At 45.2% G+C, this 17525-nt stretch overlaps 1 protein-coding gene across 1 annotated transcript in view; it reads right to left on the bottom strand.

Moving 5' to 3' along the window:
- The window catches only part of TLN2 (talin 2), a 437998-nt gene that overhangs the window by 136486 nt on the left and 283987 nt on the right, over window positions 1–17525 (bottom strand). Inside the window, exons 15-22 of the mRNA XM_035728108.1 lie at window positions 16141–16321; window positions 15141–15254; window positions 12708–12816; window positions 11775–11983; window positions 11116–11214; window positions 7048–7215; window positions 5531–5825; window positions 2842–3008 (exon numbers count right to left, since the gene is read on the bottom strand). Of these exons, the coding sequence (XP_035584001.1) occupies window positions 2842–3008; window positions 5531–5825; window positions 7048–7215; window positions 11116–11214; window positions 11775–11983; window positions 12708–12816; window positions 15141–15254; window positions 16141–16321 (1342 nt within the window). The remainder of the gene's footprint in view (window positions 1–2841; window positions 3009–5530; window positions 5826–7047; window positions 7216–11115; window positions 11215–11774; window positions 11984–12707; window positions 12817–15140; window positions 15255–16140; window positions 16322–17525) is intronic.

The raw sequence follows: 17525 nt of genomic DNA, 5'->3' as shown, positions 1-17525 counted from the left end.
CCTTCCCCCACCCCAGATCTCTCAGGGAGAATTTGATTTTAATTGGAGTGACAGACACACGTCACTGCTGAAAGATTCTCCTGTCTTGCAGCACTAGTTAATGTGGATGGGCTAAGAACATAGGATAAACAGGGGCTGGGAACACCACCCCAAATAAGGAAATGTTGTTTAAGAAAGACCATGCCTAGAAACTGCATTCCTGGAAAACCTGAGTTGGACAGTATAGCAAGGTAGAGCTGGGACTCCACTGCACTGAAATAACGAGAGCTATCCCATGCCCCTTCCCTTGGCAGGGAAAGAGAAAGGGCCATGCACGGCCCATGGCCACATGGTTGCTGTAGGTTCAAGTGTCTTAGGTACGCAAATGGGTTTTATTGAGATGGGTGGAATTCTGAAGTAGGGAAAAGGCTAATGGTAATGTGATATAATTTTACTGCACAATAATTAACAAAGACTTAAAGCACATCCAGCCTTCCACTCCCACCTGCAGTAGAAGAGGTGATTGAGATTTTTCTCACCGAGTCTGGATGTTCTGAGACCAGTTCTTAATGTATACAGATGAATAAGTTTCTTTTCATGAACACTTCAGGGTGATAATATTTGCTCACAAGGCAGAGACAAAAGCAGAAACACACACGCCAATTATTGAAAATCGATTTTCCAATGTCTCCATTTTCCAAACGGCCAATTTGCCAAACTGACCATTTACAAGAACCTATTTCTTTGAACTATTTATAAAAGTTATGGGAAGTCATCCCGGCTGGAACAGTTTTAACGTCTGTGATCAAAGTGTTTTGGCAATCCTTTTGAAGGGAATCTTCCATTCTTTCAAACTGTAAACACTTTAAGTAGTCTTGATTTTGTATTTCTAGCAACTAAACAAATTCTGCTTTTGTATTTCATGTGTGAAAGGTTGTCTGGGCTACTTTTGTATTCTTTTGCAAATTTAGGAAAATCATTTTATTTTATTTTCTTGGTCATCAGGTATTTAAACCACTCCTACATTTGCCTTCCTTTGGTATTCTAGGCAGCAGAAAACCATCATTTCTGCACTTGACTCTGAAGTGGGCATCTGGATCCTTCCTTAGCAACATCTCTTTCACGATGAACATACATTAGATATGCAGTACTAATCTTGGCCCGGAATCTTAGCTACTGATTATGAAATGTATTTTTTTTTCTGCACATTAAATATATTTTTTGGAGCTCTAACCATCATAGGCTCGTTAGCTTTCAACAAAATTCCGCAAATTAAAATACTGTCATGAAGACCAAGTGACAACTTTTAGCTGAAAGAATGTATGGAAACACCATTGTCCCATCTGATAGAAATAATCAGAAATAAATACTTAAACAAGTTTCTGGTAACATGGTACCTTCAGTAAGGTCTGGTGAGCACTACACATCTAGAAACAAATATACACAATGGTCCTGGCTCAATCTTGATTATGTGATGGTAGGCTTAATCGTTTTAATTTTCCTATTTGTTAAGTAGGGATTGATTAGATTTTACACTAAGGTTCTTTCCAGTCTGCCAATTAATTTTTGTCAACAGGAAGGTTTCCTTAAAATAGCTATGCTTAGACTTAGAAGTGGGGTGGGGGGGCGGAACTCGTAAAAACCATAAAGAAATTAACCACTGCACCAAAACCCTAACACATATTTTTGACTAAAAGGGATGGTTAAGGGCAGAGCTTCTCAGCTGAAACAGGGCTCGGGGGACAGAGGAAGGAAGTTCAGACCCTGCCCCTCCTTGGGTTTCTCTTTATCCTATTCACGAGGTACCTCCAAGAAATCACAGTCCCTCAGGGACTACAGTGGTGAGTCAGTCGAGGAAGGTCTACGTGATTCACCACATGTCATAACACATTTTACGTGAAAGAATTCACATGCTAGGTGGTTTGAGGTGCACTCGTATTCTGTTGGAGGCCAGGATGTGGAGGCTTTTAATGAATCTTAAATGCACAGAAACATTAACAAATACATGTTAACTTAGGCATATGAAGTGGAAGGCGATTTTATTTTATTTATATTCATCAGCATTTTCTATTAATTCCACCAAAAACGTATGCTAGTTGCATAATAACAAAAAGAGGAACATAGAGAAATATACCTTTCTCCATTTAATACGGTTCTCACCTCGAGGTGGGAATCAGAATCTTCTGTGGAATTGACCTGCACGTACACACACGGTCCCACCAGTGACCTTGTGAATCGGGGGGGGGACTGAGACACGTGCCTTTTGATGTTTTACGGGGGGCTCTGAAACAGAGCCCTGAGATAAGAATCACTGGCTTTTAGAAGTCATGTGCTGAAGCACAGCTGTCAAAAAAGCAGAGAGCTGACTCTTAACTCTTCATTCCAGCTGTTGTATAATATTTAAAACTGCTACTGGGATTTGAAGAACAGTGAGGCTGGAAGCACTCTACTATGTAAAATCGTGATAGGAGTTTAGTTGAGAAGTCGAATGGAGGATAAAGTAATATTCAGGTTGCAGGCAAAAGAAGAGGCCTATTTGAATCTGCTGTTGACAATCGCCAGTTTAAATGAATCACCATTTGCAATAAGCTGATGGCGATAACCCCATGGACAGAGAGCACGCTCACTAAGCAGGGACTTCGTCGTCTACAGCTGAGTCAGCATCACTCCCCTTAAAGAGTGTTATTCTCATGTTCCACGCCCTTCTCCTTTCCCAATGCAACGAGGTTAAATGTTACACAACCATAGAGGTCTTAAACAACAAAAATGCACTCAGCTGACCATTCTTTATCTTCAGGGTACCTTCCAAATCCTAACTCTTAATAATGTTCTCTTTCCCGTTGAACAAATCCAATGCAATACCTTGGCAGCTTCCACCATGCGAGCTGTGGAGTCGGCCAGGAGTTTCGCGGCTGCCAGGAGCTTCTTTGAGTTCTCCATGTCGATTTCAGCTTCTGCATCCGACCTCATGGCGTTGACGAGGTCTGAGGTCGCCTGGGCCAGGACTCGGGCCTGGCGCACCATTTCACCTACGGGACGGGATTGAGAATGCCATCTGTCCGTCTGCTTTCTAAAGCTCAAAACCAGCAGAGTCTAGTCTCCACACCTCTGGCAAGACGGACAGAGAGAAGGGAGCCCCCAAGCTCTAGTCCTAAGCAATGCAGCCCACTTAGACCCAGGACCGAAAATACTCCCCATGGCTACCAGGACCGTACACCCCAAACACAGCCATCTTCCATCTTGAACTCTGAGGGACAAATAGAACACCATGAAGCAAAGAGGAATTCTTTTGTGAAAGAGAAGGCAGGGAACAAAGTTATGTGGATTTATTATGCAGTTTAGTAAAATATTTATTTAGAAAATATTATTTACCTCACTTCAGGAACCACTTACACAGTCCTTATAATAAACTCTGCATAATGGCATAGAAAATTACTTTTGAAATTTGAAAGAATTTGCATGTTACCTAACTCCAGATGAATAATGTCACATGATCCACTGTATTTGTGTCATTTGGCTCTCACTAATAGGAAGCACAGACCCCAGTTTCATGCTCAATTGCTAACATTTGCCTTGGCTCAGTTTTTCCTATCAGTTTTCTGTTTGCTCACCCTTTTCTTCCTAGTGCTGGTTTTGATCTTATTATTAGTAATTGTTTGGTTTTACTGTTCCTGTGATTTTACTGGCATCTATTTCAATTTTCTTTTAGAAGTAGGAGGGGTAAAAGAGTAAACATTTAAAAAAGAACTACTCAAGTGTAAGGGAATTTTTCCTCCCCCAAAGGTCATTTGAGGATGTCAAAACACTGTGATATTAAGGAGGAAAAAAAAGCTTTCATAAAAACCAAAATGTGCTAAATTCAAGGTAGCATGGATTGGATCCTGGGATGGTAAAAAGACTTGAGTGGAAAATCTGGTGAATCTGAATCATGTCAGTAGTGAATAGTTATGCATCAAGGTTAATCTAGTTCTGACAAATGTGCTGTGGGTTAGGGAAGATGCAAAAAATGAGGGAAAATGGGAAAGGTATAGAAGAACTCTCTGTATTACTCTGCAACTTTTCTGTAAATATGAAAGTATTCCAAAATAAACAGTTTATTAAAAAACAACAACAAAAAACAAAAAATCCAAATGTGCAGAGTATGCTGATCTTCCTGAATCATGTAAGGAGGATACAGAAAAGCACACGTTTTTATTTCTTTTCAATACTTGTTACAAAGAATGGCTCTGTGCTGACAAGGAAGTAAGCAGACAAACCTCTTACAAACTACTGGTAGGGTTGCAAACCATAGAGCCTTTCAGAAATTCCACTTACTACATATAGCCCTAAAAGTAAACCAAGATATTTTTATAAAAAGAGTTCCTACAGTGTTATTTTTCTTAAAGCAGAACAAACTAAGAAGCAAACCAAAAGACTTGGAAATGACCTACATGTCTATTTAAAGATAATTGGTTAAGTAAATTATGATAGAATTCCGTGGAGTAGAATATTATGCTGCCATTAAAAAGATTAGCATATAGGTCAACATGAAAAATGTCTTTAAGATGTATTAAGAGAAAAAGTTTGCAGAAGAGTATAAATAATGCATTTTCATTATTATAAAAAGAAAGATGGTGTTAAAAATACATATACACACATACACAAGCATGTGAGACTGTAGGAAGATCATGTAAAACAGAAATCGGTGAGTTGCCAAATCTGGAGATTTAGATGGGATAGAGCTGGGCTGGGCCTGGGGAGACTGACTTTTCAACTATAGACTGGAAGGTACATTTTATCTATTTTAAAATTTTCTGGATATTATGATGTTTGACATCATATCTTAATACCCTTCTGGCTCGAGACAGACTGCCCTTCTGAAGGCTAGCCAACTTCTAGAGATGGCAAAAGTCCAGCCAGGAGCACGCCTCTGATACACAAACTAAGCAGCTGGGAGCCACACCTCCTCTATCTGGCCACCACAGCCCTGGACGCAATATCCTTAGGCCTCATTCAACCCGGGGCCTGATTCCAGGCAACTACGATGACCCCTATCGTGTAGAGCCTGCTGCAAATAGTCAAACTAAGCTGTTCACCCTGCCCTGCCTTGGCTTTCCAATGGAAATCCCAATGAAGGCCACAACCTAAGCTTTCCCCCTCTCTCCTATCTTCTGCAAACTGACCAAACCCGAGGCTTCCCCTGGGACCCCGCATGGCACGTGGTGACGCTCTCTCTGGGAACTGTGAGTAGAATACAGTTTTCCTTCCAAGCTTCATTCCTGCACCTTCTGTGGCTGCATCAACTTTACCATGCCACATCCGACATGTTTCTTTTAACAAATGGGATTTGCCAAGAAGTTATTTAAAAAGCCTAGTTAATGAACTCTTTAAGTGTTGCCATGGATGGGCACATTAGGAGTCTTCCATCTTTCTCCCAGCCTCAGCGAGCAAGTCTCTGAGAGAGGCTGATGACAACTCGCCCTCGCCAGGCAGTCGTCACCTTTTTTACTCACAATCGTCACCACGAGGGAACCCCAACAGGACCCGTCCACCCCCGGCATCGCCCCCTCACCGGCATCGCCCATGGAGCTGAAGATGCTCTCGGTGACACACATGATGGTGTCAGTGGCCTGGTCGTAGCGGCCGATGGGCTCGCCTCGGCTGGCAAACTGTCGCACATGCTGCAGGAGATCGTGCAGGGCCTGGCTGACCACGCTGGCCGCTGCGCTGACCTGCTTCAGGAGCTCGCTGTCGTCGGTGGCTGCCTGGCAGGCACGGACACAGTTCTCCACTGAGCGGTCCACGAGCTTGCCCGCTTCAATCAGCTGCTCCTGGCACACGGGGGAGCTGATGGTGGGGCTCACCACCTAAAGTAAGAAACGAGCGGGTCTTGGGCACTGAGGGTCAATTCTCGGTCCCCACTGTGCCCTAGCATTTCCACCATGTTCCTTCCTGCTCTGCACCTCGGTTCCTTACTTAGAGGACCAGGGATTACACTCACCCATCACTGAAGTTTCTCATACTTGATGATTTCACTCTACCTCTGTGACTTTTGATGCCCATTAATTTTTATCTTCTTCAGTGATACATAACTATTCTACTGACTACTTCCCTAGAGAGAAATTTTTGGTATTTATGTCACGCCTCTTCCTTTTAGGAACGTCTAACTTGAGTCCCCTGAGCTAGGATAACAAGACTATCTAAAAGAATTGTATTTCTTTTCCAGAGACATCTGGAACTCTGTACCTCTTGGTACTTTAAAGAACGGGGGGATTCTGTCAGTTAACTGTGGGTACTTGGAGGGCGCACAAGGAAAGCAGGAGCGATACCATCAGGACTCCTCCTTCTGACAGTGCAAATCCCACCACAGGATAGGAAATGCCAGGCTAAGCTGGTCACAGATAGAAGATGTTATGTCATCAAGTTGAGAAAACGGGCACCTCCCATCTTCTGATGCATGAACACACGGTGAGAAAAGGGTACGTAAAATTCGACAGGCCTGGGCTTACCCTGGTCCTGCCACGGAGGACTTCTGTGGCCTCAGGCTACTTACGAACATTTAGGGGCCTCAGTTCCCTCTTTGGCAAACTGGGGATGATGTGCTCAACAAGGTAAAGTCTGACACCCAGAGTGTGCACATCGTAATGGGCAACAGTGAACTTAATCCTGATTACCCTCACTCTAACACTTTGCAGTGCAGGAGGGGCACCCCAAATCGGCGGGTAATCTATGAACCCGTTCATGATGCTCTACTACATTTCTGTATAACGCAAGAACTCTTTGTGTGCAGGTGTAAATAAGAAACACTGAGAAGCCCAAAGGGGAGACACGGCGATCTGCAAGCAGAAATGGCCATTAGACGCAGACAAGGACCCCTACCTGAGGGCTTGGGCAACGAACAAATGATAAAAGCACAAGGGGGCGGTTAATGCCAAAATCCTATCCTGTCACCTTAAAGACAACACCTGATGCAAGCTCCAAAGCATAGACAATTTTAACAAATTCTGCCTCTGGTCTCCCCCAGTGACTGGGGGCAGACCAGAGCATGAGATGCTTGGAGGAAAGGGCCTGCAGTACCAGCTGGCTTACCTTGGCACACGCCACAAGCTGGGAGGTAGAGAGGGCACACTGGGTGGCCGCAGCAATCACCCTGTTCTGTAGCACTGTGTCTTCAGCTACTTGGGCAACATTCTTCGCCTTTAATACCAACATGGCAGCAGCATTGGCCACAGCTTTGGCCAAACTCATTAAAACATCCTAAGATGGGGAATAAAAAAATGGGCATTTATTTTTTTTAATCACCCTTTACAGCCTAGAAATAAAACATGGTGTCCACTTAAACACTTTATTAAAATTCCATTTGAACTTTTTCTTTCCAGTCCTTCATAAGCATATTCTTTCCACTTATTTTTCTGAAATGTCAACTCATCCTTAAACGTAATTAAAGAGACTCGTGTCCTCATGACATAGTCTCCTATACATTAAGTAGCATAAGGTCTAAATCTAAAATAGGGTAATTTCAGGGGAGGGTTTTTATTTTAACCACTGATTCACATTCATGTACTTCTCTAACCCCGAGAGTCTTGATTAAGTCTCTTGAATATGTGGTCGATGCAGTAGCTCAAGAAAAGCTGGAAATGTATCCAGATGCCATAAATACAACATGCTGTAGGAAGGATAGAATTCATGGCCTCCAAGTCATCATGTCTCACTGTCACTTGAAAATTTATCATTTGGATTTCCGTTTTGCACAAGGATCCAAGGTACCATCAGAAATTCAGGTCACATCTCTGCCTCCAGAGGGCAATGTTGGTCATGCACAGACAATACCTATAGCTCAAGAGCCAAGGAGTGCTCTGAAGATAAGTTATTTTCAGTGTTCTGTAGTCTTCTGGATAGGGATTAAATTATTACGAGAAGTGGAAAGGGAGCCTACATAAATAAACTAGCTACGTGCTACAATCTCACTGAAGATGCAAGGAGCTCTGAGCCTTTATAGATCAGTTTATGCTTTGACTCAACAAAAAGGCATTCTGTCTGCAGGATGGAGAATCCTTTGATTTAGTCCACCAGATTTGTCACCCGTCTGTGTGACCTGAAGAATAACCACTGTTAACATTTAATTTGTTTCTTTGCTTTTGGTATTGAAGGTAGTTTATTTGGTTTGGAAATGCCTTCCCAAACACATCCCAAACATATGAGCCATTTTTATTTTGAACAAACATGTCAAGGCCTTCTCCCAGAGGAAATGTGGTCAGAAGTCTTTATTAATTCATCAGATAATGAAAAGCACTTTTGATTCTGAATGCAAAGGGCACCCACAGAGTCTTTACAAGAAGACATTTTATGAGATGATATATTAGAGAGAGTGTTCAGCCTGCACAGTGTTACACAGAGCAGAAACTATATGCTATCCAGGCAAATCAGAAACCCATAAACCTACCACGTAAGCCAATTATAAAATAGACAAAACCCAAGCAGTCTTAAAGGAACAGTTTAGTCCAGTCTTTCTTTTAGGTCTCTGATGTTTATTAGATCTCCAAGGAAAAAGCAAAGTCTGAGGTTCCAAACGTTGAAGATGCCTTTAGGATCTGAATGGCACTTGTATGCCACGTAACTTTTAGAAATTGCTCCCAACACGGCCTGTGAAGTTACAGTTTTTTTTTTTTTTTTTTTTTAAGATTTTATTTATTTATTTGACAGAGAGAGACACAGTGAGAGAGGGAACACAAGCAGGGGGAGTGGGAGAGGGAGAAGCAGGCTTCTCTCCGAGCAGGGAGCCCGATGTGGGGGCTCGATCCCAGGACCCTGGGATCATGACCCGAGCCGAAGGCAGACGCTTAATGACTGAGCCACCCAGGCGCCCCTTAAGTTACAGTTCTTGAACACCTATCTCGATGCTCAGCAAACACTCAACTTGAATGTCACAAATTATTTACAAGATTTTTAAAAATATCTTTCCAAAGTGGGTCACAGTATTCTTTCACTTGATATGGATTTGTCTTTTCACAGAGGGACTAAGATTTGGTCATGTAGACTCATGATTGTTCTAAAGGGCTTTGTTAGACTCATTTAAAGAAATCCTATTCCTCCTATTAATTTTGTCCAAAAGAAATACAGTTGGAAAAAGAACGTGATGCTATAGCCACAGTTGCTGACAAGGCCTTTGTCAAACCTTTCAACAAGACCACTATTATGTAGCCCATGTAAAATAAATCTTTGTTAACTCTGGGAACATGCAGTACACTGAGAACCCAGGAAAAGCTCTGAGATAAGATCTCAAGAATCAGAAAAATAGAGCATAAGAAATCCAATGTCAGTAAGCCAGGGTCTACTCATAACTGGAGGAGGTTGCAGGATCACCTTACCGCACTGACGTTTGCCCAGAGATCTTAAAGAAATGGAAAGCATTCAAGTCAGGCCTTTCCCTGACACGGAAGCCTCTTCAGGACCCTACCGCAAACCTGAGCCTGCTTTCCTAGCATGTCTGAATACAAACAACAGGAAGCAGAGGTTGCATTTTTATGTGATGATAACGGTCTGTCAAAGAGAGAAAGAAAAGAAAACGTCTTCAGCAAGCCAAGGCGCATGCAGAGTCTTCAGGAAGACCTGTGACTTTCTTCTCCGCCGTTCGAAACACTCTGGGGAAAGGGGTCATATTTTTGAGGAAAGTCAGTTGACCACTTCATGTTAATGAAGCCTAGTAAACCAACAGCTGACTGTCATATTTACCCAATTCCTAAGCAGGTGCCTGCCTACAAAGAGTTACCTGCTCTAATACAAAAAGCAAGAGCCAATACAAGGGCAGTTTGGGGATCTGGCTCAGGGGAAGTCAGGATAGGGTCACAGTTAGCTAGAATTTAGTGGGATATGGTTATGTGGTCTGCCGTCAATTCTCTTTGAAATGAAATTATTACCGGCCATCCCAGCATAGAAATAGTTTCCAGGAATATTGCTACCCACCACCACCCGCCCCGCTCCCCCCATCATGGGGCTCACCCTCCATCATGACATGAATGTTCAAGCGCTGACAGTCTTAATGCATTACAGGACACGAAGGAGTCCTCTGGCTCCAGCACCACACGTGTGTGGTAATTAGAGGAGAAACAAAACTCATCTATGGATGCAATTTCCGTGTATCACAACATGTACGACCATGTTGTAGCATAACTGATGCATCTTGTGTAGATGGAGTTTGGTAGTTCCAGAGAAAACAGCATACAAAACTGCTACTCATGAAGAAAGAAACTTGAATTCTACAGCAAAGTTGAATGATCTTTTTATTCTGAATGCTACAGAATTCCCCACTGGTCAGCCTGACATAGGATCTGGAAAAGGGCATCTTCCAGAGAACCTGGCCTTGAACGGTAAGTTGAATTAGAATGTAGTTATATACTACTTAAAATTAGGTCTTATGAGAAGGAGAAAGGCATGAAGGGCATCTGCCCACAAGGATGTGAGAAGACAAGCTCAGTGTAGCCTGGAGCTCCCCTCATCTGTGGCAGCTGGGAACGGAGGCAGACAAGCTGAGCTCCTATTTGAGCTGGCAGCACATCAAACCAGCTGAAAGCAGGGGCTACAACTGTGAGCAGAGGACAAACAGCACATATCCTTGGTACTGAACAAGGAGGGTAACAGAAAGAAAAAAAGTCCCTACCACGCTGATTTTGGATATGACACAGACAACAGACCCACCTCTGAGTACAAAGGAGAGCCTATGCTGTCTGTGAGTGCAGTGTACGGGAGCGCACGTTTCCTCTTTTATGCGGACTCCAGAATAATGCAGTTAAAAACCGCCCCCAGAAGACAAAACAAGACTGCCCATGAGTCGATAATTATAGAGACTGGATGGTAGACACAGGGAGTTCATGGCATTATTTCCTCTGCTTCTGTGTTTAATGAATGTCCAGCATACTGACCAGTGAGAATAGCTAAATAAGCGCTTTACAAGAATGATGCATGATATGAAGGGAAGTGAGTTTTTTAGTTGAAAATTTAAAAAAAAAATTAACAAAGCCCTCCCCCACCCCAAGAAAATCCACCTCATTTTTATTCTTGACAGCCCAGTGAAGACTTGGTTCTTCATACTTTCTCCCTGTTTGGGTCTAGACCATCACTTAGACTCCTTTTCAAAATTAGGGGCGGCAAATATCTTACCTGGAATCGCTCATCAGTCTCATTCTCTCCGATCTGCCTCAGAAGATCTCCACTGGCTTGTCCAATGCTTCCAGCAGCAGTCAAAACTGTCTGTCGAGGCTAGAAAAACACGTTGGTTGGAAAGAAAATGCATTTCCTCCACAGTGTCATCAGACAGCAGGGCAGCAAAAGGAATCCTGAGGGACTGGCCTCCTCCTACACCTAGATGAGAGTCTATCTGCTAGATGGGAGACTTAAATACCCTGGCAAAATCTGTGCAAGGAAATGCCTGATGTCTCACGAACCAGTCATAGGTAGATCGATTGGAAATGTTCAATCAATGAGTCTTGCTCAGCTGGTAGGAAGGTGATACGCACTTTATGGAAATTAGGGCACAAACTTGTATCCCCTTCAAATGTGTATTGACTGTGTGTGTTTCTGAGGTTAAATCGAATCAAGTACCCTGGGGTGAGGGGACAGGGAGGTTTCCTACTAACAGCACAACCAGTCCCAAAAGTTGAACCATAGATTCTGTACCCAGTTCACCAACTCCAAACCCCACGGTATGGTAACATGCCCCATCAGGATGGAAGGAACAGCTTCAGAGCAGGAGCCCTGTAGTACTCAAGGCTGCACCTGCCTCATCAGAACCTGAGTGACCGCGTGCCCCAAGAGCTCACCTCTCCAGAAGTAGGCTGCACAGCTTTCAGCAAGTCCGACACTGCCCCCGCGAGGGTCCTTGCAGCTCTGAGCAAGTCCTCCCCACTGCCCACCTCATCGTCCATCAGAGCCGCCAAGAGCTTCACGCCCTTGGACATCTCCGTCAGGTTGGAAGAAATGGTGGTGATTGCACATCCCACTGCTGTGTAGTCGGTGTCTGCAGGGTCACCTGGGACAGAGAAGGGCCGTCACCGTCACAGGAGGGTGGTGAAGGGTTAGGAGAGCCCAGATGGGTGATGGCATCAGCCATCACTCTGCAGGTCGAACACAAAGCTGCACGCACACAGGGTGACACCAGGCTCCCTGTCTCCAAGGTGCTGCTTCTCCCGAGTCCTTTTGCCCTGAGGCCTCCTACGCTGAAATACTGAGCATGAACCCCTATACAGTTCCAAAGGAAGTCTTGGCATCCCATGGCCCTTTCCGTTAGGCCCCTGTCAGCAGCTGAGGCACTGAAATGCTGCACAGAGAAGCCGAGACATTTGTGGGCTCTCACCTGACAGCGCAATGTAGGCGTCCTGCTGGGCCATGAGAGGACTGTGGGACAAGACGGACGGGGGCCCGCGTGATGGATCTATTCCTCCAAAACCCATTTGAGACTATAAGCTCCCAGAAGGGAGAAACCAGCTCCCATACACTTCGAAGTTCGTCCAGCAGACCGGTGAACAATGAGCAGAGCTACGTAAGGGCTTGCTGAAGGATGCATGATATCGACGGAAAGGAATGAGATGTTCCCCACCGTTCTCCTGGGTCGGTGTGAAAAAGTGCCTGGAGCACTCAGAGTGCCTAAAAATAGACTAGCCTCTCCTCCCATGAAAATCTGTTGTTTCAATCAAAGAATAGGTATCGTTTCTAAAGCAAAACCACAACAGCACACAAGGCCCTCAGAGACTCACCAGCAGTGAGGTTAACTACTGAAGCTGTTCCAGCTGTGATCGCATCGACCTGAGAGTGGATTTCGTGTTTGGACTCGTCGACTTTATTCTGAACCCACACCCGTGACGCCTGCAAAACCAGACAAGGGCACAACACAGTCAGTGCATGGGACTGCCTGGGACACCAGAGACATCGTGCCATAAAATGAGACCAGCATTTTGTCTGTACTCTTGTTCCTGGGCCGGCACCAACGAGGCCCTCAAGTCATCTTTTTTTTTTTTTTTAAAGATTTTATTTATTTATTTGAGAGAGAGAGAATGAGAGATAGAGAGCACGAGAGGGAAGAGGGTCAGAGGGAGAAGCAGACTCCCTGCGGAGCAGGGAGCCCGATGTGGGACTCGATCCCGGGACTCCAAGATCATGACCTGAGCCGAAGGCAGTCGCTTAACCAACTGAGCCACCCAGGCGCCCGCCCTCAAGTCATCTTAAGTAAAGTCATTAACAGGCCCCTGGCTCATTCACTGGTGCTAAAATGGCATGTAAGTCCTCCATGCTTCCTCCATAGTTTTTTCTTGAGCTTTTAGGATCTTAAGAAGAGTTCTACATGGCTTTATTTAGGTAAATTTAATAAAAAATGAGAATTGATGTCTCATAATAATACTGCACACCAGCACCAACAACTGTTGCTAATTTCCACCTTGTTTTTTGGAGAGGTTAGAATTAGGGTATTGCGGCCCACGAGTGTTCTCTGTCGGCATAAAGACTTTTCTGTTAACATGAATGTGGTGTAGATGTGGCACCTTTCTGGGAAGGACTGGGGGGGTTGGGTCAAGACCTCTGTTCTAGATCCAGCTCTACCACTGACAAGTGACATGACCTCGAGCAAATTACCTCTAGGTCCTGTGCCTTACATTTCTTCTACTGTAGGAATTCAATGGTCTTTAAAAAAACCTTTCGAGATCTTATACTTTATGGTCACTGGACCCTATAAATAGCAAATTCTCTATTCCCTGGCATTTCTGGACTTAGCCAATAAGTGATCACTGACATTCATAATGATACCCCTGTGGTAATAGACGATGCTGATTTGCTTCCCAAAACATCCCCAAAATATTCATTGAGATTTAGGATGTGTCTAGCACTAATAATATTTTTTGTATACCAAAACTTTAAAAATTGGTGAAGCAGGACTGTTAAGTCCAAATATGTTAAAACCATCTCACAGTAGTGCTGGATATGGGAGGGTGTCTGCCTTCTGTATTTTCACTCTGAAGCTCCCCCATGAAGACTGTTTAATGATTTCAGGTACTTGGGATACAAAGCACTGAGTATAGCAGCAGCTGCAGGTGGGCAAGCACGCCAATGAAAATCAGCATTCAGGGAGGCCTTGGAGGACAGTTATCCTGGTGGGGCAAGATGAGGCTACACATTGCATCTTGGCCCTGGCCTGGGATGGCCCTGTCAATCCTAATGGAGGGGTTTTCAGTCCTGATTGCCCATTAGAACCATCTGGGGAGATGAAACAAGCAGGCCCCACCCTCAATGACAGGGATTTATTTGGCCTGAGCTGGGCCTCAGGCTTGGTTCTTTAAGCTCCACAGGTAATTCTCACATGCAAAGCAGGGCTGAGAACGACAGTGCCAGCCTGTGCTTCACCAACTTTAATATGCACACCAAATAGATTCTGATTCAGAAGGCTGGGGTACGGCCTAAAATTCCACACCTCTCAAGAGATCTTATACATTGCCAATGCTGCTGGCCCATGGGCCACAGTCTGAGCAGGAAGGGGCTAGATAATCTCATGCAGCCACAGCTATAGAAAGGCAGCTAATTACCCCGCCCTGCTGAAGAGCTGAACAGTAATGCAGTGGTTCTCAAAGCATGGTCTCGAGATAGCAGCAGAGCACCCGAGGACTTGTGGCAAATGCAAAATCTCAGGCCCTACCCCAGACCTACTGAGTCAGAAAAAAGGGGATGGAGCCCAGCAATCTGTTTTAACAAGCCTTCCAGGTGACTGATGCATGCTAACGTTTGAGAAGCACTGATAATAACAGCTAATACTTGTTGAGCTCTCACTATGCGTTAGGTAGTGTGCTAAGAACTCTGCACACAACTGGATTACCATGTCTTCCTAAGGACCCCGTGCATGCATGACAAAGTGGAAGCTTAGAGACAGTAAGTTGCCCGGATTCACACAGACACTAGCTTGGAACCCAGATCATGTGACTCCAGCATCCAAGTTCTTGGCCCTTGAGAGGTATTGCCAATACCCAGTAGCACCCCATGATTCTCTTCCTGTGGGTACCCCCTCCTACAAAGACGTAATACATTGGGGGGAAAATACCCATGAGTTTCCACTTCACAAAGATTCACCCAGCTGAATGCAGACAGAATGCAAAGCCCTGCTCTGTGCCAGGCAGACACGCTGAATGATAACCATGAACGATATTTACCATATCCTGGCCGAGGGGTGGCAGTGAATCCAGCTCGCTGAGGTCGTCCTGGGCCTGCTGGACAGCGTGCATGCTTGTGTTGATGGTCCCCATGAGGGCCTGCTGGGCCGAGGTCTGCAAAGGCAGATGACCACAAGGCAGTTATAACCTCTCTCCTGGGACTGACACCACCCTCTACATGAAACTCCAGGCTCAAAACAGAGTGGCCCACGGTGTGTCTCAACAACCCCAAGCACCTCCCATTTCAAGCAGGGGGCTGGGAGTAGAGATTGTTATTAATAGAATGCTCAATATGCATGTATGCAATAGAGAGGTTACGATCAGGAGAGTGTGGAGAGCTTAATTAGCTGACAAGAAGACTCAGAAAGAGTCCTTGCAGGGAGGCTACTTTACTCTTTGAGTACTGAGAACAAAAGATCTCATGCATAGGAAACGTATTACACCCCAGAAGTGTGCTTAGTAAGTACGAAAGGATTCCACCTAAACCTACAGTCAACATGCTTCTTCAGAGTCAAATTACTTCTGAGCTTTGAGGCTTTTCAGCTTTTATAAAGTTCTTCCCAAGCAGCACATGATTCCTGAGCAGGCAGACCAGCGGTGGGAAGAAGAAACGATCTGCTCAGGGGAAAGTGTGAATCACTATAGAACAGGGTCTATTTCTAAGACCCGCCGAGGGGTATCCTGGGCTAATTAGCAGCTTGATGCTATTAAGACAGGGAAGCAGGGCTCTACACTCTGTATCACCAGTCACGTGGAGAGGTCACGGTTGCTCTCCAGCCCCCGAGGACACCTGTGATCCTACACAGGGAGTCACAAGACACCCCATTTAAAGAGAGCACTGGGGAGCCAGGCACTGGGACCAGCAGCTGAAGAGCCGTGGCTCAGATGGGAACGGGTGAGAATGTGATGATGCACACAAGCTCTCCCCAGGGCTGGTGTCTCTCCCTGCACATCAGAAGCAGCATACTGACACCCCAGGCCAGTGCGGGGGAAGCCTCACCAGCGGGGGCATGTGCCCTCGGTGCATCTGCCCAACCATGACCTGCTGCTGTGGTGAGGGCATGCTGCCCACGTTGAAGGTCTCGGGCCCGCTGGAGCCTGAGCGCATCACGGCGGGCAGTGCCACAGAGCCGTGCTCCACCTTCCCAGTCCGATTGAACTGCTGCTGCAAGATGGTAGACCTGCAGGGGACAGGGGTTGGTCACTGCGGGGTGGCCACTCACATACAGTGTAATGATAAGATACCACAGGTGTTACAGTTGTTTGCTGCGTTATGCTGTGGAGGCCAATTCAAAAGAGGCATAAACAGAACAGTGAATGAAGTAGCACTAAAATACTCAGAAGAACCCTGAGATGAAATCTTTTTTTTTTCTTAAGATTTTATTTATTTGACAGAGAGAGAGACAGCGAGAGAGGGAACACAAGCAGGTAGAGTGGGAGAGGGAGAAGCAGGCTTCCTGTGGAGCGGGGAGCCCGATGCAGGGGCTCGATCCCAGGACCCTGGGACCATGATCTGGGCCGAAGGCAGACGCTTAACGACTGAGCCACCCAGGTGCCCCGAGATGAATCTTTTTATAGTTATTAAGATAAATAACCATTCCCAGTTGGTTCATGATATTACACAATTAGCTTTGCTTAAGGACACCCCCCCCCGCCCCCATCACCACCATTGTTATGTTTCTGTAACAATGATGTTCCAAGTGTAAGTAAAAGTTTTGGAAACATTGATCTATTAGCTGGTACATTCCACCTGAAATAGCATTCATTCAACAAATATCTACTGTGGGCCAGGTTCTATTCTAGGCAGTGGGGACAGAGGTCATTTAGCCTTGGACTGAAAGGAGAAGTGTAGAAAGGAACTAAAAGAGAATCTCCCACAGCTTAGCTCTCTTCCCCAGGTCCAAGGCCACTGACCACAGAGGGCACTTAAACACCTCTGGAGCCTTGGTGATTGGACAGACTTTGGCACCTCCTCCAGATGATTAAAAAAAAAAAAAAACCTAGGAAGATTCCTAGGACATCTAGTAAAAAAAAATATCAAATTTTTACTTCTGATATATTCTTAGAATGAGTGGTAAGGACTTTGAGCATATGAAGGTGGACTATCTGGCAGGAGCCCAGAGGACAGACCCCATACAGGGAGAGTCTGGGGGAGAGAGACAGGTGTAGGGTGTGTGTGTGTGTGTGTGTGTGTGTGTGTGTCTGTGTGTGTGGAGAGAGGTGTAGGGGTGTGTGTGTGTGTGTGTGTGTGTGCAGAGAGACAGATGTAGGGTGTGGGTGTGTGTGTGTGTGTGTGTGTGTGTGTGTGTGTGTGGAGAGACAGGTGTAGGCGGTGTGTGTGTGTGTGTAGATTTGGTGAGCAGCTGCATTAAGGGACCAGGCCTC

Source organism: Zalophus californianus, chromosome 6 (assembly GCF_009762305.2).
Source record: "Zalophus californianus isolate mZalCal1 chromosome 6, mZalCal1.pri.v2, whole genome shotgun sequence".
Lineage (NCBI taxonomy): Eukaryota > Metazoa > Chordata > Mammalia > Carnivora > Otariidae > Zalophus > Zalophus californianus.
Note: the sequence above shows the minus strand (reverse complement) of the source record. Positions and strands in the feature narration are given on the sequence as shown.